The sequence below is a fragment of the Stylophora pistillata genome, chromosome 12, assembly GCF_964205215.1.
Source record: "Stylophora pistillata chromosome 12, jaStyPist1.2, whole genome shotgun sequence".
Lineage (NCBI taxonomy): Eukaryota > Metazoa > Cnidaria > Anthozoa > Scleractinia > Pocilloporidae > Stylophora > Stylophora pistillata.
Window position 1 is genome coordinate 18264205 of NC_142530.1, and position 24587 is coordinate 18288791.

Sequence of the window (24587 nt, forward strand, 5' to 3'; positions counted from 1 at the left end):
TACCCCCGGGTTCAAACCATTTACTGCAATAATATAACTCTTGGCAAAAGAGCAGGCCATGAAAATGTTTTTTAGATAGATTTGCAGAGGAGAGATAATAGATACTTGAAAGTACCTCTCCTCTCTACTTCTATACAATTACGACAGGTCAGTTGAACCAAGGAAATCTGGAAACCTAGCATTGCATCAGAAAAGCTCGTTTGTTACGTTCACTTCTCAATCTCTTGAATTAGTCGCAGATAGACATCAAGTCCTTCGTTAACATCTTGTGGTAAGCTCAGTCCAAGAACATTCAATACTGTTAATGCAAACTCCTCAAACTCTTCACTAAATTCAGCAGAACACATGGCTGAATTATCATTATAAACTCTTCTAGTTCATGAGATCAATGTCTTCTTTGAAGTCCTCTGTGTTGTAGAGGTGGGGCAGGAAATACATGCAGTCGGGGTTTTCCTCTAGGAACACTGCTGTTACCAAGTTTGCTTGATGCTGTTTGATGTTCATTCCACATTTCAGCAACTTGATAAAGCTCTTGTCTGAATATTTTCATGAAGCAAAATTGAATACAATCCTGGCGAACAGTGTCAGAGCCATTAAATAGGCCCAAGTCTGACAAATCTTTGAAAAAATGTATCCACCAACCACGGCCATCTTTTATAAGTTGAGACCCATAGGCTTCAATTCTTTGGTTTGCTGTTGATCTGCCAATGAGCATCTCTCACCGGCATTATCATCATCGTGTGAAGACCTAAGATAAGTATGGATTTTCTTGATGAAACTGTTTTCAGTTCCATCATCCGGTCTGATCTTTCTTGGTACGCCACCTGACTGCTTTACAGTGTCCAGATAGTATTTTGCAATCACTTTTGGGTTTTTGTTTGTGGTGCCCACTCCAGCCAAATAAGCCCTCGTCAAAAGCCATCGATACATCCATGCACGCTGAAGCCATAGGACTTTCATCTATCGTTGCCATCGATATGCCATATGAAACTCGGTCCTTTCGAGTGGTAAGCCCTTCGACGCAGCCTCTTTTTTCGTCTGCTATCCACGCCATCAGGATCGAGTTCTCTGAGACACGTCATGACGGTTGCTCTTTTAACAATATGTAACCCCCTTCTTTCTTAACCTGGACCACATCTTACGGTATCCCAATTCAAGTTCCTTCTCGATGGCATTCTTCAGTTGATCATCAGATATGGTGATCTTCTCGACGGGGCTAAAGATGGAAGACGTCTTTTCAGGGTTGATTAACTGATAGCTATGTCGTGGAGTGTCAAAAATTCAAGTATTTCCAGATTGCTGTAGCCTTGTTTGAGGTACTGTGATGTAAGTTCCAGCTTATTTCCGTCAGAATTATCACTGTCGCTCATGCATGGCGTATATGTTGGTAACGGCATTTTGTACTTTTGTACTTTGGAATGAAAATGGCGGAAAATTAAAATTCCCGCCCTTTCAGTGTACAGCAAAGTAGATGAAGGTTTAATCGAGGGAGATCTGGTGACTACTCAAAAAATAAAACTGGACTGTCAAAAAATAAAACTGGACCGTGACCCAAAAAGTAAAACTAGACTGTCAAAAAATTAAAACTAGACTGTCAAAAAATAAAACTGGGCTGTGACCCAAAAAATGAAACTGTACTGTCAAGAAATAAAACTGGACTGTCGAAAAAAATAAACCTGGACTGTCAAAAATTAACTGGACTGTCAAAAATTAACTGGACTGTCAAAAATTAACTGGACCTTTAAAAATTAACTGCACCGTCAAAAATTAAAACTGGACTGTAACCCCACTGGGCCATCGTACAATGGCAATATGCTAATTGTGTAAATTCTTATCAAAATATTCAGATTTTGCTGGCGTTTTATAAAGCGTTCGGGAAAAAACCCAAACCAATCATTATATTTCTTGGAAGAAGAGCACTTGGGTACTCAATAGCCATAAGATGAACCCGATTGGGGAATGGCCACATATCGAAATTTCGGTTTGTAATTAGACGGTAAACCTATGTTTTATTCAGGTTATTATCAAATCGCCATTAAAGATTTTGTTTTTCGTTGGTAGAAGTATAGCCTACAACCAAAAAACAGGCATCAATAAAGTCCTTAATACTTCTAATTTTGACATGGATTATTAATTTCCGATGTTATGTCTTCTACCAAAGTCGCGAGGACGTTCTTGCGACTGCTTATTTTGGCTAATTATACAGCTATTTTTGGCCATGGAGAGCTCGAAATCGATTTTCTCAAATATTTCCGAAATTCTGCGGTACTTTGAAAAATAAGACCCGAAACCTTTGAAAACTCGTTAATAGTTACCTAAAATTTAAAATGAAGGTAGATTTTATTTTTGACCGTGGCCGCGATTTTATCAATTTGAACCGTTAGTTTTGTGCATTTTCTCTTAAAAAGCTGACGTTTCGAGCGTTAGCCCTTCTTCAGAGTGACAAAGGGCTAACGGTCGAAACCTCAGCTTTTTAACTCTTTACGGTGGCCAATTAACAATTTCAACTTAGTTGATACTACTTAATTACCTTATCTGCCAATGTGTTAGGAACTGAAAAGTGCCAAAAGCAATTTTTGTTAATAGGGTGGTTTCGAGTCACTCAAACTGTCATTGCCTTTTGTAGAAAATTAAATGTGGGTAATTTTTCTCAAGCGAGCACTGTAATATCAATCATAAATCAAATCTCGTTGCCAGAGCAACTGGAGTGATCAAATTGAATTACGGATTAGATAGAAAACCTTCAGATCTCAAATCTCAAGCATTCTCAGTATCCGTGCAATTATTACAGACTATGAGTATCAGTCGTGGGCTTTGTTGGGAATGTAACCCATACTGTTCTCCATACACTTTCTAAGGTGCCAACAAAGAGAATTTGTGTAACTTACAGTCAAGAACTTCTCGAGGTGGGGATCATTTCCTTCATTCTCATAACCATAATGTTTGATTCAGGGGTGATATTGGAAGGAGAAATTAGATGTCAGTCACTCTTAAGGGTTAACGGGTTAAGCTCTTGCAATTGATTCAATGGAGGTGTGCCGTGCCATCAAGTTCATGTATGACTTGTAATCTAAGAAGTCAAATACTTTTTAATTTATGATAACATTTGTCCACAGAACATTGACTGGCCATTCTCAATCTGACATTATAAGTTCCTGCATATTAATTACGCGGGAATCATATTTCGCAGATTAGCCATCTTTTTTTTTTGTGCGCAAAGTAGCCTACTGACACCATGTGACGTTACGCTATCTGAGAGCGTGGATTTATTTTTTAGTTACCGGTACTCAGAATATGCGAAAATACGTACGATGGCACTCAACGTGCAGGTGGAACCTGTTATTGGCCTAAACATTGTAAAGCTCTTACCTGAACTTTAACTGCGTCTTAATTACTTTGAATCAACGAAAATCCGCAAACTTTAACTTAAATTATTACTAATGGGTTGTGACTCTCTTTACCAGCCAATCAAGTTAACAATGGAGAGGGCAGGTACTTCACGACTTGATGAACCATCAGTGATGAATAATATTTTATAACATTTCACTGATGATCCTTTGGTTGTGTATGCGAAATCGAGGCTATCGGGTCAAGCTTCCCTGAAGATTACTAGCAGGAGTGTAGAAAATATTACATGGCTGTTAAAGTTTAGGTGAAACGTGATGGTTAGACACTTTATAGCCTTTGGCTGTACGAGCCGGAGTTCAAAAGAAGATTGTTGCGGCCTCGCATGGAATTTCTTGCCGCTATTAAACAAAGATCTTCTCTAGAAATGGCTGGTAAAAATCCGAAGGGAGAACACTCAGTTAAACATAAATTCCTACCTATGTAGCAAGCATTTTGAGCCTGAGTGCTTTGTAAAGTCCCTTGGAGAACAGCGAATGCGACTCAAACCGGACGCTATACCTACGAAGTTTATTTTCTCCGCTGAAAAGCCACGGAGGAAAATACCTTATGATCGACAAGCAGCAACAACAACAACAAAGAAGAGAACTGACTGCGAGATGTCTCAATGTGAGTAAGGATACGAATGTCGACATTAATGTCATCGATGAGCAACTGAAGAGCATCGAAAACACAGATCCAATCGTGCTCAAAGATCCACTCGAATCCACAGAATCAGGAAGACCACTGCTTGTAACAGCTGCGGTGGTACTAGTAGTTTTGCTCGCTTCACTCACTTGTTTACATGCCAAGTGCTGCCACTTTTTAAGAAAATCGTCATCCCATCCGTTCTTGATGTAGCATATAACCTTATTTTAAAGAAAAGGTGCACAGACATTACGATTCTGTAACGATTTATCATCAGGGTAAAAATGCCAAGATTTAAATAAATATTATAAACTCACCTTTGAACTAGCACTGGTTTCGAAGCTCAGTGTCGATCCAACACTTCCATCTTCGGCAGTTCCTTTACGATACGAAAGCCATTAATTCAACCTTTCCTTTGTAGCATCACCAGGACACTTACCGCTTAATATTTTCACTTTCTCTTCGGCAGATAAAAATGCTTATTTTGAAAATAATGCAACATTTTCGACGCTCATGCTAAAGTCGACTTCACAACTTCTGTAATCTTCGAGAAAGCTTGATCCGATAGCCTCGCTTTTGTGTGTACTAATACAGGAAGCCGCTGTCCAACTACACCGCACACGCAGAACTGGAATAAGGGCGGAATAAGGGCTATTAAACGCCAATGAATGGAAGCAATAGATTTCAACATTTGCATGGTCGTGAAGATGGTCATTTTCATCGTTTTGGTGCTAGCAATGAGGTTTCTATTTGCACAAGGTAAGATGGTTCATCTTTGATTTTATTGCCATTGCCGAGCTGGAAAAAGTAATGAACTTAGAGAAGGCGTGATTTCGATAATTTTCTTCTAAAGCCGAACTGTCGAATGATTTGGGAACTAGAAAGGAATATGTCAAGAGGTAGCTGTTATTAAAAACTAAAATTGCTACATCACATACCTCAATATCTACAGGTTGTCAAAATGCAGGTAAAAAGGAAAGCATAGGTTAGGCAAAGCAACTTCAATTAAGTCCAAAGAAGGGTTGAGCTTTCGACGGTTGTTAAAAAATACTGTGAAAAGACAGATGAAATTTGTTCCAAAATATTTTGTTCTTTAAATCTTAATTGACCCCTTGGCTTCGGTTGATCAGGCTTAGTAATATGTAGTACAATAGAGCTCTTCTAAACAAATTGTACAAACGTCTTTATTGAACGTTTTACGGAATCATAACGATTAATTCGTTGAAATGTGTAAAACGTTATCAACTTTTGAGTCCTTTCTGTCCTTTGGTAGAAAGTTGTTTAACTATCAGCCACTTCATGTTTCATCTTTCTTAAGATGTTGGAAATCAACAGAACGAAGGAAGACTTCAAATGATAGTGGATTTTTCAAATAATTGCATGCGATGTCGTGCACGTGTGAGGGGGAAGGTGTAAGGTTAGCTCCTAACTGCTAAAAACCAAAAACCAGCTGTTAGGAACACCTGCAGTTCACCACAAGGTGGCCAAGCGTGTATCTAAACTCGATGTATACGAGCTGGGCCAACACATTTAGAGGAAGAAGAATTACGTTAAACTAGATGAAAGAGGAAAATCTACGAAGAACAAGATAAGCTATTCGATAAGCCAAACTAAGGAAAAATAAATGAGTGGTTGTCAAGTTTCTCAGATCGGGTCAGTGTTAAGGGGTCTATATTTAGTCAAAAACGCTATGCAAACTTCTAAAGTAGATTAATCTCAATTTATAACAAGACAAACAGGAATTTGCAACAAAAAAGATTGACTTGGCTATCATTCTTGATGCCTCTGCGTATATATGTGAGGAAAGTTTCAACATTTCTAAGGACTTTCCCAAGGCCCTTACAAGCCGCATCGCTATATCTAGAAACAGAGTCCGTGTGTCACTCGTGGCGTACTCACAGTCTATTAAGATATTATCAAGATTTAGGGACCAAAGAAACTATCACGCACTGGAAAACATTGTCAACAGCATTTTCTACGAAGAGGCCGCTACAGGGACGGCAAAAACTCTGCAAGCAATCAACACTGAAGTGGTTGTACGAAAGTCTGGATCGAGAATCGAAGAGCCTGGTGAGTATTTTTGCCAATAGGTCATTTTCGATGTCTAAAAATTCTAACATAGCTCCAAGGCAAGGCGGGAATGAAACAAAAGAGATTAATTGTTCATCCCTCAACCTTGAAGTGAGTTCTTTTGTTTTTATTCCCTCAAGCCTCGGAGCCAAGTTTGAATTTTGATTCACTGAAAATGGCCTATTCGCTTAATCGATGAAGGGCGAAGCCATGAGAGACATGTTCGCCTTCTGAGCTGGGCGAGACTTGAGTTGCATTGGGTAAATGATTTGGGGAAGCTTGGAAAGAATGCTGAGTGCACACAAAACCGCCTGCCACGCGGTCTACTTCCTTCCCAACTTCTTTTATCCTAAACTTAAGCAAAGAAGCCAGAGTAAGAAGGAATTTTTTTTTTAAGCTGGAAAGTTCTACACTAGGGGTATCCTAGGTCGTTTTGCTTTACTATACATAAGAATCATGCTGGTATTCTTGTTTCCACGATGTTCCTTTTTCTTTGTCTCCTGGTCAAATACTCTCAATTAAACAGAAACATTTTAGGAATTCCCAATTCGCTTATGACGGTCCAGTTGTGGGTATTATTTCTCGTGAAGAGAATTAAAAAACAAACATTTAATAATTAACCTTCAGCGGACCCAAAACATCTTAAATTCTTTTAAAAATGAAGATTTCAAAATTGGACATCTATGACGTCTTAATTTGTAGTTTGTGATGAAAATCGTTCTACTTCACCGAAAGAAATGGTAAATTAACTTCTTTGTCAACTGCAGAGGGTTATCTTTTTTTTTCTTTTACGTTGAGCAAAGACACCGAACCAAGACTTGAAAACTCGATTTATACAAGACAACAAAGAGAAAAAAAGACATCTCTCATGTTGAGAAGTTATATATTTAACTCCTTTTGATTTAAGCAGCGCGTAATGTCTGTTGTGGAACCTGTTTGGGTGCTTACCATCTAAGAAATGTTGAGGTACACTTATAATCTCCAATGACAAGTCCTAAAGAAGACGAGTAAGACCAAGCTAAAGATTAGATCATTGCAAATGTCTCTTGTTGAAGTGTCAGTGTTAATTGTGCGTATACAGTACTTATAAATATCACAAAATAATAGATACGGCAGCTATTCTGAAAGAATGAAAAGGATGGAAGAAAAAAGACCTCTGAGATATTAAATTTTCAGACGCAAAGTTGATTGTTAATTTTACCCTCTACTACTTTTTTGAATTTTTTTCTGTAGTGCTCTCCCCAATTTCAGTTTTCCTAGTGTTAAAAAATGGGAACCACCAAGTAACATTGCTTTGGGGTGGAGGGGGAAACTTTCAAGAAACTTTAATATTAGACACGAGTTACAAGATTTCTGTTTGTTACGTTGAGCGGAGGGTTGTCCATTACCAAGAAATTATAATTTTTTTAATTCTCTGGTTAGGAAGCTCCCTCTCCGGCAAGCATTACCTGATTGAGGAGAATTAAATGTGCACTGTAACGTTTCCCCGGGGGGGGGGGGGTACTCCCTTATAAGAGCTTAATGGGGACGTGCGGTCAGCCAGGGTATGTTTTTCGAGATTTTTGTCTTAAACAGGGTATCGAATTTATCATTTTTTGTCTTAATCAGGGTAACGATTTATCAATTTTTGTCTTAAACAGAATATCTTTTCTTGGAAGACAAACAGCAAAATTTTTTACAAGCTCTAATTTTAATTAATATTGAATTCCGTTGATTTTGGCATTGATACCAGGCACATTTAATGTCTTAAACAGGGTATAAAAAAATCGGAATTCTGTCTTAAACCGGGGGGGAAAATCAGCGATATTTGTCTTAAACAGGGTCAGGGTATGAGGGGCCGCGCCGCACCTCCCCACCCAGGAGTATATCGAGTAACCCCCGGGAATGTTTCGTGAAAAAGTCGCAATTTTATTTCACTTTCCAATCGTTTTGTTTCTTTTTAGGAGTAAAATAAGTTGTTATTTTCATTACGGATGGATTTAGTTTCATCGGACCCGAGGTAGTTAAAATGAGAGCTGATGAAATCAAAAGAAGAGGAATTGAAGTCATAGCAGTTGGAGTCTCTAACAGAATGGGAGACGAAGAGTTGAAATACTTATCAAGCAAACCGATCAAGGACCATTTCATTCGGCTAAAGGGTGCTAAATATATAAACGGAGTTGTTGATTTTATTTTAAGCAGAATTTGTAAATAGTCTCACCCCAGAAACAGCTTAAGGAAAATTGTCACAAACGGTCTCCAAAACTTTTGCGTCGCAAAATGCCGTAAGCGAAAAAAGGCGTTCAGGACTTTTTTGTGAGCGCATCTTCATATTCCGAGCTGGAGTCTCGTATATTAGGCTCATACTGGCTCATTAAGGGCACATAATCATGGTTTCACATTCTAGGGAAAATTTTGAGGAATTTTGAGGAAACTTCTTATGAAAAAGAAACGCAAGAATTCATGGTTACTTGCAGCACCTACTTTCATATTGCGCAAATATTCGATAGGAAACTGCGGAAGGAAGGGTTCAAAGCGTTTCAAAAATTCTTCCTGAGGAGAGACTAGTTGTGCCTATATGTCAGCTTTAGAGAATCTAGGGGAAACAAAGAGTTCTTGATTAGCTCGTGGAGTAATGCCATCATTTATTAACTGTTACGTGCGGTAAACTCGATACAATGATCACCACCGTCTACAAATAGGCTGCTCCATGGACAACTTTTGCGCTCCCTTGGCAGATCAGCGACCTGAAAATTAGTTAAAGTCGGTTAGTTCATGGTAAAAGTTCAACATAAATAGAAGTAATTCGTTCAGGACAGTTAGAAAAGCAGACGAGGAAAACCATGGTAATAATCATTCACTACAAATATTGCATTACTCATTTATCTGTTTGATGAGGTGCAAATATAAAAAACTGCAGAGTTTGAAAAATGCTTGTGTTTTCAACGTTGCTAGTGTGTTCTTATTTGACTTTTTTTCCGTTTGTTTGCATTTTTTTCAAGCCTCAGAACACTGTGCTTTAAATACAAAGAATAAGCAACCACTTTCACTTGATAACCAGACTTTTTCATTTTATCATTGTTCACCAGTTGTGATCATGAGCCACTTGCTTCGCCTTTTCAGTACACCCTAACATCAGTATCTATATTCTCCATACTGTTCCTCATACATTTCTTAAGGTGCTGACAAGGAAAATTTGTTTAACGATCAAGAGCCTCTTTAGTTGGTGATCATTTTCTTTATTCTCATGACCTTAATGTTTGATTCAGGGGTGAGAATGTAAGGCGAAATTAGATACAAGCCACTCTTAGTGTTCAAAGGATTTGAATTTTGTATCTGCACCTAATGACTTACCCATTGCAAAAAAGATACTTTAGTGAATTGAAGATAAAATTCGATTACATGCTATGTAAGACGGAATCATGAACACAGTAGGAAATCGAATATTCTCAACACAACGTACTCAGTGTAACTGGTAAACAGAATTATAGGACCGAATGAATGAGACTGGGTGAAAAAGAACTAATGCCTGAGTTGAAATACAGGTTTGCCGCCCCCTAGTAGGGGGGCAGCAAACCTGGTCCTGGCATTGGTCCTATAACGGAATACAAGTAACTCAGTGAGTTAATTTCAACCATCAAGGCACACCTTAGTATAGTACAATACCCACACCAGCTAGCACCTATGTTGAAGTACTTTACCTTGAATTGGATGAAGTGGAAATACATTAAAGGGAGGCACGCCTGGTCCTGGCATTGGTCCTATGACGGAACAGAAATAGTTGTAATTGTTTTCATTCACCAAGGCACACCTACGACCTGCATTTATAGTACGCAATACACATTGTGTTGTACAGTACACATAGTTTGCGTTTATGCACGGGTGATGTCCAACAAAAACGGTCGTGTTTTTTGGTTTTGAAAGAGAAAGATTTCTCTTTCAAAGAAATTTAGAAAATCTAGGCGGTAATATTTAACAGAGGAAGGTTGAAAAGAAACCTGTCAGTGATATGGGTCCAGCTGGTTTAATGGCCGATTAGCGCTAACTTAGGGTTAAATTTTAATCCAGTTTTCATCATTTCTCTATTCAAGAACCTTTTTGGAATAGTTTAATTCTTATTATTTTTAGAGCATCCAATCATCAAATTGTAGACAAAAATAGTAAAACTGAATTTTCTTTTAAGGCTTTCAGATCTGAAATCAACTTCCAAGCTACCCTGGGTTATCTTAACCCAGCTTTGACCAACCTGGCCCTAGTCTCTAGTAATTTTTATAACCTCCATCTACTTTTATTTTCTTTCGTTTGGATACTCTTTGGTCTGATGTATGACTTAACGACGAAAGCTCCGTTTGTACGGCCATGACAAGTACGAGCCTCCTCTCTCCACTGCGCCCTCAATAAGATGTTTATGAAATCTGCAAATGTCATCTTGAGGTTGAGATTGAGGCATATCTTGTGATTCAAGAAAATCAAATGTCCTTTACAAATCTCCCGGGGTCGCTTTCAACTAACTCGGCTTCGCTCTTTAATTGATTCAGAAAACTTGCTCCACATTTCTCAACTAATCACATCTAGTGCTTCAATTCGGATTCGAATTTTGATTTGAAATCAGCTTACGAGATCTCAGTTGTCCCTGGAGATAATGGCTGTTGTATTTCTTTACTTTCTTGTTTTACAACACAAAGCGCTCTACAGTGAAACAAGAAACTCATCAGCTAATTCGATAAATTGTCTTTACACAGCTATAAACTGGTTGAAACTAACCAAAAGAAAGGGAAAGCCAAAAAGACATATGTAAGCCTCGAGCAGGCGTACTCGGTCAAACATATCGTGGGTCATTAGCTAAAACTTTGTACCTGCAATGGTTGCTTGGATCCAGTTTACGAAAGAATTGACCCGAGTGTACACGCTGGATTCATGAGGACTGCACGACGGGGCTCCAAAGGAGGTGATCCCTTGGAGGACCCAGTATCCATTGTCTTGACAAATCAAAGGACCGCCGCTGTCGCCTTCGCATGTACTAGTTCCTGTTCCTCCTGCACACAACTGAAGGCGAGGATTGATCAAGCCGACGCCACCACATCTAAATACGTGCTGAATTGGCATTGGTGCATGTTGAAGAACTGCTGGGGTGAACGGGAACGGATGAATTCCAGGTATATGACGTCCCCAACCTGATGAATGGATAATAGTTTAAATATTTGACGGTGCTTTCACATTTGCATCAGGGAATGTTCACAATCAAAAAACAAAACAAACAAAACAAAACAAAAAACAAAAGAGAAAAAGATAGAGCAGGTCGATCTTGGTAATGTAGACATATTTTTGTACGAGTAACACCCACTAAAACCCGTGATAGCATTACATGTGATATATGTCTTCCTTAATTCTAAGAGAATGCACTCCTGTTAGACGTATTAGCAACAGACAAGTGTTTTTTTTTTCAAGTATACCTAGGCTATATTCATCATCATAGCGAGTCGAGGTAAAGTCTTTACTCAAGCCCAGTTTCCCCCCAGTCCTCCCTGTTAGCTTACCGCCTCCCAGTTAGCTCAATGGATAGAGCGCTGGACTGTTGTGCGGGAGGCCGAGGGTTCGACCCCGGCCTGACCAACACTCAAGGTCTTAAAAATGATTGAGAAGAATATGCTACCTCTTTATAACATCAAGAAATGGTTAGATATTCTAGTCTTCTCGGATAGGGACGAATGAATGGAGGTCCCGTCTGCTGCAGGGTCAGGGGTTGGGAGACGTTAATTTCTCACGCACGAGATCACGTGTGATGGATGTCCTCCCCTGAGCTGGGGTGGGTGGGTTGAGATTTGTTTAGGCGGGTGAACCTAGTAAGGGACTACGTGTCCTATTGTTCTCTCGCCTGTACACTGTACGAATCTTTAAATACAAATACAAATACTCGCCCCCCCCCAGCCCAATCCGAAGCTTATCTCGTGTTCTATAGCATGAAGGAGTACCTCTCCCCCCTGGTTTTTTTTTTCTTTTCAGTTTTTGGTGTTAATCAAATATTAATCAAATATGCTTACCAGCAGCCATGCAATTAGCAGTAGGGATTGGTGTTCCTTGGTGAGGCAAGCAGACGGCCGGGAATTGGAAATTGGCTACCCTGCCAGCGAGCCTTAGAAGGGCAATGTCATTTGGACTCGGTAATGGACGGTACCCTGGATGTATAACTATCTGGGCAACTCCAAAGTGCATACCAGGCATATTGGTACCCTTGGCACCTGAAAAATTGATAAAGAAAAGCATATCCCGAGTGAACCGATGATGTTGCTCTCCCTCCGTAGTACATTTCAAGCTCGTCTATCAGGACAATCGAGATATCATAGCTTCCGCAACAAAAAAGAAAGACTTTTATGGATGGAGCAAACAACTTTAAAGTCGATGGTGCTATTCCTTTGCCGTTTTTTTATTATCATCTTTTGCCATAAGGTCTTCGACATCCATATCTGACTTCATAGGTGTGACAAGGTAAAGCCTTTCCTTTGAGTGGCCGAAATAATATAGAGGCGGTATAATTAGTTGTACATTGTGTAATTCAGTTGCATTGAATCTAGTTGAAATTCGTTTCCTGCAGAAATCTCAGCTACTTTTTGGCAGCCGCTGTTCTGATCGACTTGTCGCCCTTGGTGATTATATTTCCCACAATTTATATTGCAACTTCTTAATCTTACCTGGAGTGCTTGTAATGCTTAAGAACTCACACACACAAAAATCACTTTGAGAGGGAGAGTGGGGGTGAAGCTAGGGGGGGCAACCAGTGCCCAACATCCAAACACGTTGCATTTCGATTTACAGTCCATTACGTGTATACCTACCCAAAACTACCTGCAGCATCCGTTGATCTATTGAAGGTTGATGAGTAATGCGGTCAAAAAAGCAGTGAGCAGCTGTAACCACCCATTCGGGACTGATAAGTGAGCCACCGCAAAAATGACCTTGGGGGGTTCTCAATGAAACTAGCCAGGGCCAGCTAGCAGGATGAAGGGTATGTTGTCCATTAATAATTCTTCTGAAGAGAGGTGGTACATTCGCACCGCAATATTCTATGAGATATTACATGATAAGTGTAAGTACACATGCATTTTGATTGGTTATTGCATGTGATTTATTGGGGGAAAGATTTCTCGCTTCATTATTATATAAAACAAATCTTTGCCATTTTACCGAACGCTTCGTGTGCCACTCTTTTGCTCTTACTTCATTTTGACGTCATCTGTAATTTATTATAATTACTGAATTGACGCACGACAACATGGAAGGTGGAGATTACAAACGCATTTCCCTCGTTCTTTACAGTTTGGAGGTATATGCGTACTATTGTAAGTGTAGTTTGCAGTTAGAAAAATGATAGGTAAAACAAATGCAAAAAAAGCGGTGACATTGTACCTGCATTTGGGAAACGTTTGAGTAGCTGTCGACGGTTTAGGGTGTCTGATTCAACGTCTTTATTTTCTGAAAAAAATATTGCAGTCGATGAGACTTTTTATTCAAAACAAATCTTAAAGTTGAACTCAATGGAGAGGGCGTCACAGTAGGCAACCGATCCAAATTACCCACACTGACTGAGTTTATTTCATTCTCTATGCATAACGTTAATCGAAAAGGAAGGCTTTTTCAGAGACATTTATTTAACCCTGGGGGGGATGGGCGAGAGAGGCACCTTGATAGATAAAGTATCTTAATTCTACAACTTGACGATGACTATGAAATAAAGCCAACCCGTTTCATTTCGTTAAATAGTCATAATAAATATATCTGTTTTCATACTGGTACCTTTTTTCGTTTGGCATAGGTCCCCTGTAAAATTTTGTGAGCACAGGCATACGTAAAAACCTTCTTTAACGCAAGCGCCTCCGTTGATGCAAGGCTTTTCCGTCGAACACTTGTCCTCTTGAACGACGGCTGCCACGGCTGAGAATAAAAGTACACCTCTTCATATTGTTATTAAGAAAGGAACGCTCTTCTCACTTCTGTAAGGGACTTAGATTTTTCTTTTTGTAACGAAGTTACACGGAAAAGTAAGGCAAAGAGGCTTGGGGGGGTTTCGAAATAACTTGTATCGGCAATAACTAGCACAAATTCTGGTTCCACAATAAACAATAATATAATTCCTTTAAAAAAGAGAGGAAAATATCTTTTCTACTCAAACAGCAATTTCTGCAAAAAGTTCCACGAGAAACACAATTTTTCTGGGTATGAATGAAACTAGAAAAATCTCAAAATAGTTTTAGGTTTAACTAATTCTGTTCTTCTCTTTTGGTGACAAAAAGCCCTTTATGGGATCAAACAAGCATCCTCACCTTTGTTGGTCCAAGGTTAACTTTGCAAATGTATTTGAAAATGCAGATCTCAGAGCGAACGTAAAAGAATAAACACTTACGTCGTCCAACACTAAGTTTTTCTATAAATAGAAAAGGAGTACTTACCGTAGGTAGCGCAACAGGTAAGGACAAGCAGTAAAATGCCTGCGTTTATTGTCATGGTTCGGTCTTTACAACAAAGATATTGATCCTAAAGGGTGGAGAGCAACAAAATCATCTTATGTAAAAGGCTTTACCACGCATTGTGAGACGGTAAGAGAGAAACATTAGTCAAAAAAGAACAAGGATGGTTAAGCATATGCAAGCAGGAGATTGGCATGGATCGAAAATGACGAACAGTTGGCTCATGGGAGTAATATGTTACAAGATGGGCACGTGTATACAGTAGCTCTTTAAGTAAATAAGTAAACATCAGTGTCCTACGAAAAAAGGATAAATCTTCGAAAGCGCCATCGATCAGGTGTGTAGAGCTCTTTTGGGACCACCTTTGGTGTATACCTGCTTCACTGACTGAAAAAATATCACTCTAATATCGTCCTCAACTTACTCCGCCGCCACGCTGATTCATTGTCAATCTAAATCAACTTTTCAGAATTCCGCTGATGATATTTGATTTCGAGTTAAAATTCTTCAAGAGAAATGTTTTCTTTTATCTTTCATAACAGAAACCTTTTTTGGATAAGATCACAGTGTCTAGATCTAGCTAAGAGAAGTTTGTTTTATGAGGCTCGTTATACTCACTTGAAAATGTGTTGCTCCGATCTTCAATCAGCTCAGTGATTTCAGGCCTCTTTGGAAACCAAAAGAGAAGTTACTCTCTCTTTTTGCTCGCGCCTTTTTATGCATATCCAAACAATGGCTGAACAAAAACATATTACCACTGAAAGTAAATCTATTATTTTCTTTCGCAAATTTGAATGGAAGTTAACTTATGCTCGATAGATATGCTCGATAGATATCATTGTGATGTAAAATTAGTACCCCCATTTCAGGGTTGAAATGTCTCAAAGAAAGGTTCTGCCTCAGAATAGACATTTTGGGTATTTACCTTTATGCTCTGCTTTTCAGCAGAAGTTTCTGGAGCACATCTGTAATTTTCACTCAAACACAAACTAAGTAAATCATTCTTCCTACAACTCGGAAGTAATTGTGCGGGAATTTTTCACATTTCTGAAGTGATATCATAAATTTGAAAAAGGCCAAAAAAACTTGTCTTTACCAAAAAGATCAGTGGTTATAAAGGGATACTCGATCCACTAATTTTCAGCCATTTTTATCAGTTCTTACTGACAGAAATCTCTTTTAGGTATCCCAGCAACCCCTATCATTTTCCATTGAAAATACAATCAAATTGTGGAAGATTTTGCTATAAAGCATTTATAATCGAGGAGAGACAAGCAAACGACCATAATTCGCGTCACTGATTTACAATAATGGACTGAGGTTAACTACTGCATAACCACAAAGCAAGGAAGCAGAAGTTCTTTTCGCACAAGGGTTGGTGTAGTATAGATCAGCATTGAAGGTAATCACGTACTAGAGTGCAGGGATATTTTTTTTTATGTTTTCTGTTTCTTCCTGTTGTCTAAACTTTGCATTGCTAGCAGCAAAGACTTGAACTTCATATTCGATGGCAACCTTGGGATCTCTTCGCGAAGTAAATAAGATTTTTTATGTAATTCTCGATAGCACTCGAAAACGCTTGAAAAAGTAGGCAAATCACACTCGCCTCTGGCTCTTAATTTTACAACTTTTCTCCGTGTTGCCCAACTTCCTGCGTGGGTTACTAAGCCGGTAAACTGATAGAAAGTTCTGTCTATTGCGTAAATAGTTTAGCATTTGAGCAGATAACGAAGCACATCAGTAACCGAAGTTTTGTTTCCTGTTGTTCTTATACATGGAAAGCAATTGAGCAGAGAAAATTTTACTCGAAAGTTCAATAAGCACGTCCGTTCACTCGTGCGTAAACTGATCTGAGGGGCCGGCAGTCCTTATCATTAGCGATAAATCGATTTCCCATGCATCCTTTCCTTTAAAATCTGCTATTATGCAGCATTTAGTTTACTCAGCATGTCTCTGGATCAAATGCTAGACGACTACCTTTATTCGCAAGCAATTGAGGTAAAAGGCTGTCGGAAATAGTCTTTCCAGCCCGATGCACCCGGCTTTCGAGCAGAATTTGAAAGAAAGCCCATATCTTAAACTTTCATTCAAGCGTGGAATTCAATAGTCATGTTTCTTCTAACATTCACTAGCAGCTGTTTAGCTGAAGATTTTGCAATCAGCACAAAGAAAACGGGTTAAGATGGGTCAACTAACGAGATATATCAGGGTTTCCAGTGAAATCTTTAATAGGGACAGTGCAGCTTTGCCTGTTTTTCATTCAATTTTGTTTGTATAGATTTCTGATTGTTTATGTGCTATCTAAAGAGACAAATGGATGTATCGAGCGTGACTTGAGTGACGAATTGGCCAAAAAAAATCTAGACAAACGCATTAACAGATGGAAAGTATATGGGTGATTCCTTTTCATAGGACGTACTAGTCATTTCAAGTTAGAGGTTGCAAAGGCACAGCTGCTATTAATGATAAATATAATGTAAAAAAACTAAGTTTGTCTCTTTCCATCACCTTGAATCTATATAAACCTGAATTATGGCTGAATGACTGAACTGAGCTTTGGAGATGTATTGTAGACATGTAATTGAGAGTCTCAATGGGTAGATGATTTTACGCCTAACGTTAACCCAAAATGACGCAAAATGACACATTCTAGAAAGAAAACATTTTACATTTGTATTTTTTATACGACTAATGGTGAAAATGTTTATGCTTAAATTTTTAAGCATGGCTGCTAATTAAAATGTTTTGGCCTTTTCTATAGCTCACGGTTAACGGTCATTGAGACTCTCGTAATATATATATCTCTAATTAGACGTTGCTGTGTAGTATAGCTGAGTATTTTTACGAGTTGTGCCGTATTTTGACGAGCCCGTAAGGCGAGTCAAAATACAAATAATGAGTGCACCGGGGAGTGCGTGACAGAAGTATGCGAAGCGAAACGGAATTGGCGCGCTGTCGTGTTGCTGTTTCTATTTTCTTCAATAAATGAAGAAATTTCCTAGTTGTCTAACTGTTTTTCTTAAACTTGAATCTATATTTGCCAGCCATTCCGACTTTTCGTCGTCAGAAATATGATTAAAATTGTCCGCCAATTTTTTTTTTTGGTAGCTTCAATCTAATTCTTCACTTGCGCGATGCAAGAAAACCTGTCCAACCGGTTCTCTGGAGTACAAATACCAAGTGATATTTGTACTCTTCTACGGCGTTATTTGTACTCTACGGATTGTAGTTGGATAATAATTAAGACACGTACGGGCCATATATGTGTATATATCATTAGTATAATTTCAGCGCTGAGCAAAGAGTTTCCAGCAATCTGATTGGTGGAGCGGTTCCTTATATGAGGCTTTATAATATGGCTGTGTCTCACAAGGACTGGGAACTACCGAATTCACGAGTTTCATTGGCTGAAATCAATATTGAAAGCGGTCTGGAATTTCCCATCTAGACCGCCTCTAGACCGGTCTAGAGAAAAAAAGGTACAAAGAATATAAAAAATCAGCATATAAGACACAGCCATATAATAAATCTTATTAACCGAGCTAGGTCGATCTGTAGGGGAGAATCTTGACCTCGGTCGCTGGTAAAGACCGAACGCAGTGAGGTCTGTACTGGCGACCTCAGTCAAGATTCTCCCATACAGACCTCCCACTCGGTCAATAAGAACTAAATACAAACCGCTCCACGCGGTTTATAGAAAATGTTAAAATAAAATGTTAATAAATCTTGCTAAAATGTTGCGTTTTTGAAATTTCTCTGTTTTTCAGCTCTGAAATTATACTAAAACAGTTATTCGCCTCAGGTTCGGTGGATATTGTCGAATAATCCCCTAGACTTCGTCTCGGGGATTATTCGACGATATTCACCGAACCTGAGGCGAATAATTGTTAAATATAAGGAACATTATATATAAACTGAGTTCTGAAATTTTTATTAATAAATTTCTCAGTCAAACCACTGCCCTTAACCATTACAAATAATTTCCGCTTAAACGAAGACTTCAAATCATTTTAATGATCAAGATATTTTTTCTGATGCCTAAAGAAAATCCTCACGTGAGTCACCACGGGCTGCCCATCTGTGCCTCTTATCGTCACCAGAAATCAGGGACATTTCGAGTCCGTTACGAAATATCAGCGGTATATCGTATTACAGACAATTCAATGTGGCGGCGGTGGAAGTGAAGTGAACAAGCAACTTTCTATTTTCGTAAAAAACCCCGCCAGAGAAAGGCCTGGTACCTTACTATCCCAGAAAGCCAAAGGAGACGTCAAAACAAGAAAAATGGCGGCAAAATTGTGCAGTTACAAAGAGTAGTATCTTTCGTGTTCTTCCTTCCTAAAATTGGGGTATTTAAAAATGGCGTATTGAGCTTTCGAGCTCTGTGAAAATACGAAGAGTCTCTCGGCTCAGGGGAAATTTGTGGGCCAACATATTCGACCGCTTACGAGCGATTTAGTTGAGCAAACTTCGGCAGAATGCTTATCGAACTACGCAGTTGCGAATCTTCACAAGGTTGTTCCCACGACAAAAGAATTGTAACACCTAGTCGAAGCAGATTTTAAAAGTTTGTATAGGAAAATGGAGTCAGAATTATGAGTTTACTCGTATACCTTGGGAAAAGGTAGGCTTGAATTTGAGTATTTCTTTTTCGTAACAATGGACGCTTTAACCGATGCAGGCTGCATTTCCAACTACGCAGCGAAAGAATATCCCATTCTTAGACAGCTATTTTGGAAAAAGAATCTTTTCCCATGCATTTCCTTATACTGTTTCGCCACCATTTTGCTTGTAACACGAGAACCGTCTCCGCCATGATATTGTCCCAAATTTTTGGCAATGCATAAGCAGAATTTGCCAAAGAGGTCATGAAATGTCACCGAAGGTGACTTTAAGTTTTCCTGTTGGTGCTGTGTGTTCCTTCGGTTGAGGATAGTTCAGATGACAATCACTGACCAAAGGTGGTGAACCTGACGGGATTTTGTCAACAGAGTCAAATGGAGAGATCTTTTGTAATTTGCTAGTGTCAAAGCTGACAATTCAAGCGTTACCCCTTCGTCATTTGCTGCGATGAAGGACTAACGCTCGAAACGTCAATTTTGAAACTCATTGCGGTGGTCAATTTACATTATCAACTCTATTGATAAAAACAAAATTACCTTGTTACTCGCACCAACGCACTTGGTTGGTACCAGTCTTGGCTGTAAGGTCAATCTCCCATCTCTCTTAGAAAACTGATGAGTAAGCTTAACCTCTACGTTACGTATCCCCGGTGAAACACCGAATTGATACTGCTTTAAACATATTAAATCAGTCAGTATATATCAATTTTTGCAATGGAAGACTTACGTGCTGAAGTTCATTTTCTAGACACAAACGAAACCTTTATTTCTTTACTTGGTTTGTGTAAATCAATAAGAGGATAATACGACGAAGTAAAATATAGTGTTTAATTTTACTTTTATAACCAAACATTGAAATGAAGATTTTTCGCAAAGATGAAAATCCGTAGCGTTTCTTGGTCCCCTCTCGTCAGTTCCACCGTTATATCGCGCTCACAGTTACTTCTTCTTTTTCTGGTCAGAACTTTACTCATAACCATAGCTTTTCCTGAAATGGAGAATATCATAATTTACATTGTAAAAACTGAAGGTTGTGGTTATTCATTGTGGCTAGTCATTGTTTGACTCACGCTGCGGTCACTTCGGATATGGATCGCGACGTTCCGATTGCATACTGCGAGTCTTCTTCAAGGGAATGGGGTCGAATGAATACACGTCACTTATATGCTGTTGTGCTCAGCTATGATTGGATGGAATTCCACGGTCGTGATTGTTGCATCTTTCAGTTGGGTTCATTTGGCTTTACCACTAAAATTATATACTACGCCCCCAGCATGATCAAAAAATGTATTCAGTTATCAAAATTGTTTTAACTGAAAAAAATACTGCGGCAAAGCGAACTCTGAAGGAAACCCCAGCTATCATTGTCCGCCTCGCCGAAAACGTAAATCTTACAAGTAAAGGGCAGTTTGGATGACAAAAACCGACACAAACGCATGTAATAATCCCCTCATAAGTAAATGAACACCAAACGATTTTAGACACTTACCATTATAGGGTCGGTATCCTCTGCTTCTCTCCCAAATTCGATCGGCGGAGTGTAGGGAGGAGGTTTAAGATAATTGTTCTGAAATCCAGTAAAAGTTATTAAATTGCAATAAACGCAATATTTAAGGATGTTTTGTTTTGTTTTTGTCTTGGTTGTTGTTATTTATTTTAAAAATTCCATTTTTCTGATCGCACTATATTGTGAATTATAAGGACCATTTTTTACCGGGAACAAAATGTTAAAAAAATGAGAACATATTTCAGACTCACACAAATAATAAAACTGAATAATTTAGAAATTGATTTTATAGTATTAAAATATTAATACAGTACTTGAATTAACGCGAAGCAAGCACAATAGGTATGTAAACACGGGTGAACGTGGTTGAAATAAAATATCCACTGAAAAGGGAGGCAGTAAGAATTTAAAACTGAATAGTTAAATTTAAAACAGAGAAAGAGATATAGTAAAGGCATACTCAATGTCAAGACTAGTAACTTTACCCTGGCCCTCCATTTTGAGAGAAGGCAGATTAAGTTTGGAACTGAGATTCTGTGTAACTCTGAAAAAGGACTTTGGTTGCGACTTTGTTACTTCAACACAAAGTGGATGATAATGTAACCATGGATCATTACAAAAAGGGAGCTTATACTTGTTTCTAATGTATTAGGACGCTTTTTCCATTGTTAATCAATCCACCTAAATATCCGACGAGCTTATTTGGTTGAATACTGGTGTATTTATATAGGCGTTCAAGTTAATCTTGCTACAAACAACTTGTAATATTTTCACTAACTCTGTCTACCATTTCACGCTGATTATTTGCATCTCTCCTTCTGCCAAACTCGATGGGAGGAATGTAAGGTGGTTGTTCGTAGGAAAATCCGAAGGTGAAAATAAAACATGTAAACCACACTAGGTACTTCATGGCTAAAGATATCAAGAACCTACTCCGTGAATGTTATCCGCGACGATTGCCTCCGCGGATAGGAACTTTATATACATGCTGAACTTCATAGCTTAAAGTTAGATTGGTTTTTAATATGCTTGCTCCGTATATTCTATCAAACAATCGACTTTTTTCCTGAAGCTTCCGAGAAAATGCTTGTCTCAAATTTAACCTTTGTTCTGTTTGTCAGTTATCTACAGTTTCACGATCACTGAACGTTGCGGAAAGGAAATTCCGCTCTCATCAATGAAAGAGGAACCCGCTCTGCTCTATTTTCATTTCCATGAAAATTTGCAGCATACGTTGTCCACGTGGCGGTTCTCAATAAGGCACTTCTTCCATAACTCAATAGTTACTCTAAATTTCATTATAGACACTCGTGATAAGTCCAAACTCGCTTTTGTCCTCGAAATTAATGACTAGCGTATGGGTTATTACCTCACGGTGGGTGATCCCGCCCAAGCCTAAACAGGAAATTCGAAGTGGGAGTTGTTGAGATAAATGAAATTCTACATAAAAATTTAATTATGACTGGTAATTTCCATCCTGTGACGGAAGAGAAAAGAAGTATGAAAAAGGACAATGTCATTTTGTCTTCCACGCTTTTTGACATTTCAAATTTTGAGTACACAGCATATCAAAACAGATAATCGTGACGGGATGCGGCCAACGGAATATTCCTGTCTTAAATCACAATTTTCTCATAATTTTAACCTAATTATGCTTCGAAGTGATCAATACATTTGTATATTGAGATGTCCAATGTCAAACGACATCAAAAAAACGGAAGAGCGATCTTTTTGTTTTTTGTTCGTTCTTTTAGAACTAAATACGTCTTAGTTATCAGAGTATATGTCAGTTTGGGAAGGAAGAAAATTAAGTTCAACAAAAGTAAATATTATTTTCGGGTCACGGTTTAAGAGCCACGGATAAAAATTAGGTTTTCTCTTGTGAGTTCAAAGGACGGTAAAGGGGTTACATGCCCTGTCGGCATGATATCGAGTCAGGACCTAGAGGGCGTAATTTGACAGAAAAATAATTTGAACCTCGAAAGATCCCAAAGCACGGTCGACAATGAAACTGTGATAGCGATTAAGACAGTCAAAAAAGAATAAGCTCGGACTTTATCGTAGATTTTATCTTTTTAATACAAATCATTACATTATATTTTCCATACATCATAATTGTTTTGTGACTCGGCTGGCAAGAAGATAACTTTACGAAATGAATTTAGTTATTCATACAACGTAAGACCATAAGCCATAAACTAGATATCAAACTTTTTTTCAATTTTTGTGCCTATCCAATTTTGTTATTATATCTCTATTTTTCTGAGCTCTTAGTAGCGAGAACCATTAACCAGCATCGATGAAAAAGTGTCATCACTGTAATACAACGGATCAAGACCCATATTCCATGAAACTTTCATTGTTGATGTTGTTTTAATCGTAACCATTCATACTCATTTCTATTTTATGTTTCATCTCAGTGTTCTTGCTGTCTTTGAAGACTGAAATTTGTCGATACCATATAATTTGATTTGGTACATTGTGCAGAACATAATTGCGAGTCCCTGAGTACACTACAAGGCCTGCCAAGTGCAAAGTGAGCATCAACTTGATTAAATTACGAAGTTTGCATCATTAGAAACCTTTCGTACACCCGGATTTCGATAATATGTAATAATGCTGGAAAAAAACGGCTGAGAATCATAGCAAGTGCATTGGATAAAGAAAAGAAAAGAATACAAAGGGGGAAAATGACCTCAGTTGAAGTAGCTGTTATAAAGAAGACTGAAAAACTGTTCTGAGGAATAAAAGAGACTTCAAATCCATAATAATCTTGCGATATCAACTGAGGTCTCAAGTTAACAGCCCGAGCTGGTCGGTACGCAAGTTAGAAGCAGACCTGTGGAGGAGACTAGTTTTAGAAAATACGTGATTATATATAATAATTCATGTTTTAAAGAAAAGCGATTTAAAAAGCAAAATAATATTTTCCTTGTGTCAACCATCTGCGCGGTAAAGAATTGGAGATTTGCCAGCCCCAGTTGGGCTTAACCAAGTTATTCATCCGCTAGGAAGATCCGGCGCATTCACATTTAAAAGAACTGGCATGGCGAGTCAAAATTCAAGCAAAGAATAACAAGCAGTCCTTTAGGACACTAAAGATTATAGATTATCATAGAGTGAGAGATTAATCATCAAAAGGATATGTTTTATTTATTCAAAGCTATGGAAATGTTATTCAGCGCTTCTCTGTCCGGTTACACTTGGTTTACCTTCCAATAGAACTATTTTCTCCGGTAGTAATTGGGCTAAGAAGTTGTCTTGTATTATTTTTACGTGTAAGGCCAATGATAAAGCATCGTTATGTTACTGCCGCAATCATTAAAGTGATCATTCAAAATTTATTTATTCGAATTTTTTTTTTATAATATTTTATCTAAGGCAAGGTCGATCGGAAGTTTTGTTTACTGAGAATACCTATTTTCAGGAGCCCGTTACGACCTCCTACTATTTTTCATTTTCTTTCACTTTCACTTTCTCTTTATTTGCTTGAGCAGGTTGAGTTCATGGCAGCAATTTGCTGATGTAGACCTGCTATCTTCCCCACCCATCCCACTCCAGGGGAGGACATCTAGCACACAGTAATATCCTGCGTGGGAATTTAACGTCTCCTACCCCTAACCCTGCAGTAGACGGGGGCCTACGGTTTATTCGTCCTTATCTGAGAAGACTAGAATCTCTATACATTTCTTGATATTATAGAAAGGTAGCAAATTCTCCTCAGTTATTTTAAGACCATGAGTATTGGTCCGGCCGGGGCTTGAACCCTCGACCTTTCGCACAACACAATCCGGCGCTCTATTCTTTTTTATTCTATTTTTTTTTTCCGATAAGCGGGCGATGATTTTACATGTTGACATTATGTCGACTTTATCAATGAAAATTTGTATCTGAATAAGCCCATGCCAGCCTACA

The 24587-nt window shown here is 38.5% G+C and overlaps 1 protein-coding gene, 1 long non-coding RNA gene and 2 pseudogenes across 3 annotated transcripts; 1 reads left to right on the plus strand and 3 right to left on the minus strand.

The window, feature by feature from the left end:
* Positions 1–209: 209 nt before the first annotated feature.
* Positions 210–1397, minus strand: LOC111327070 (uncharacterized; annotated as a pseudogene).
* Positions 1398–4739: 3342 nt separating this feature from the next.
* Positions 4740–8296, plus strand: LOC148719056 (matrilin-1-like; annotated as a pseudogene).
* A 410-nt stretch (positions 8297–8706) lies between these two features.
* On the minus strand, positions 8707–16353 carry LOC111331504 (chymotrypsinogen B). Its single transcript, XM_022936627.2, has 9 exons — positions 15162–16353; positions 14526–14610; positions 13873–14010; positions 13486–13551; positions 12915–13142; positions 12123–12320; positions 10938–11255; positions 9783–9842; positions 8707–8828 (listed from the first exon to the last, which is right to left on the minus strand). Exons 2-9 carry the CDS (start codon positions 14578–14580, stop codon positions 8821–8823), a joined length of 1071 nt encoding a protein of 356 aa, XP_022792362.1. The 5' UTR covers positions 14581–14610; positions 15162–16353; the 3' UTR covers positions 8707–8820.
* A 3622-nt stretch (positions 16354–19975) lies between these two features.
* On the minus strand, positions 19976–21687 carry LOC148719057 (uncharacterized). Of its 2 annotated transcripts, none has more exons than XR_015994102.1 (3): positions 21451–21687; positions 20655–20732; positions 19976–20153 (listed from the first exon to the last, which is right to left on the minus strand). It is a non-coding gene; the product is annotated as an uncharacterized LOC148719057 (long non-coding RNA). The 2 variants fall into 2 exon arrangements; XR_015994103.1 differs by having other exon boundaries at positions 21460–21675.
* Positions 21688–24587: the final 2900 nt, after the last annotated feature.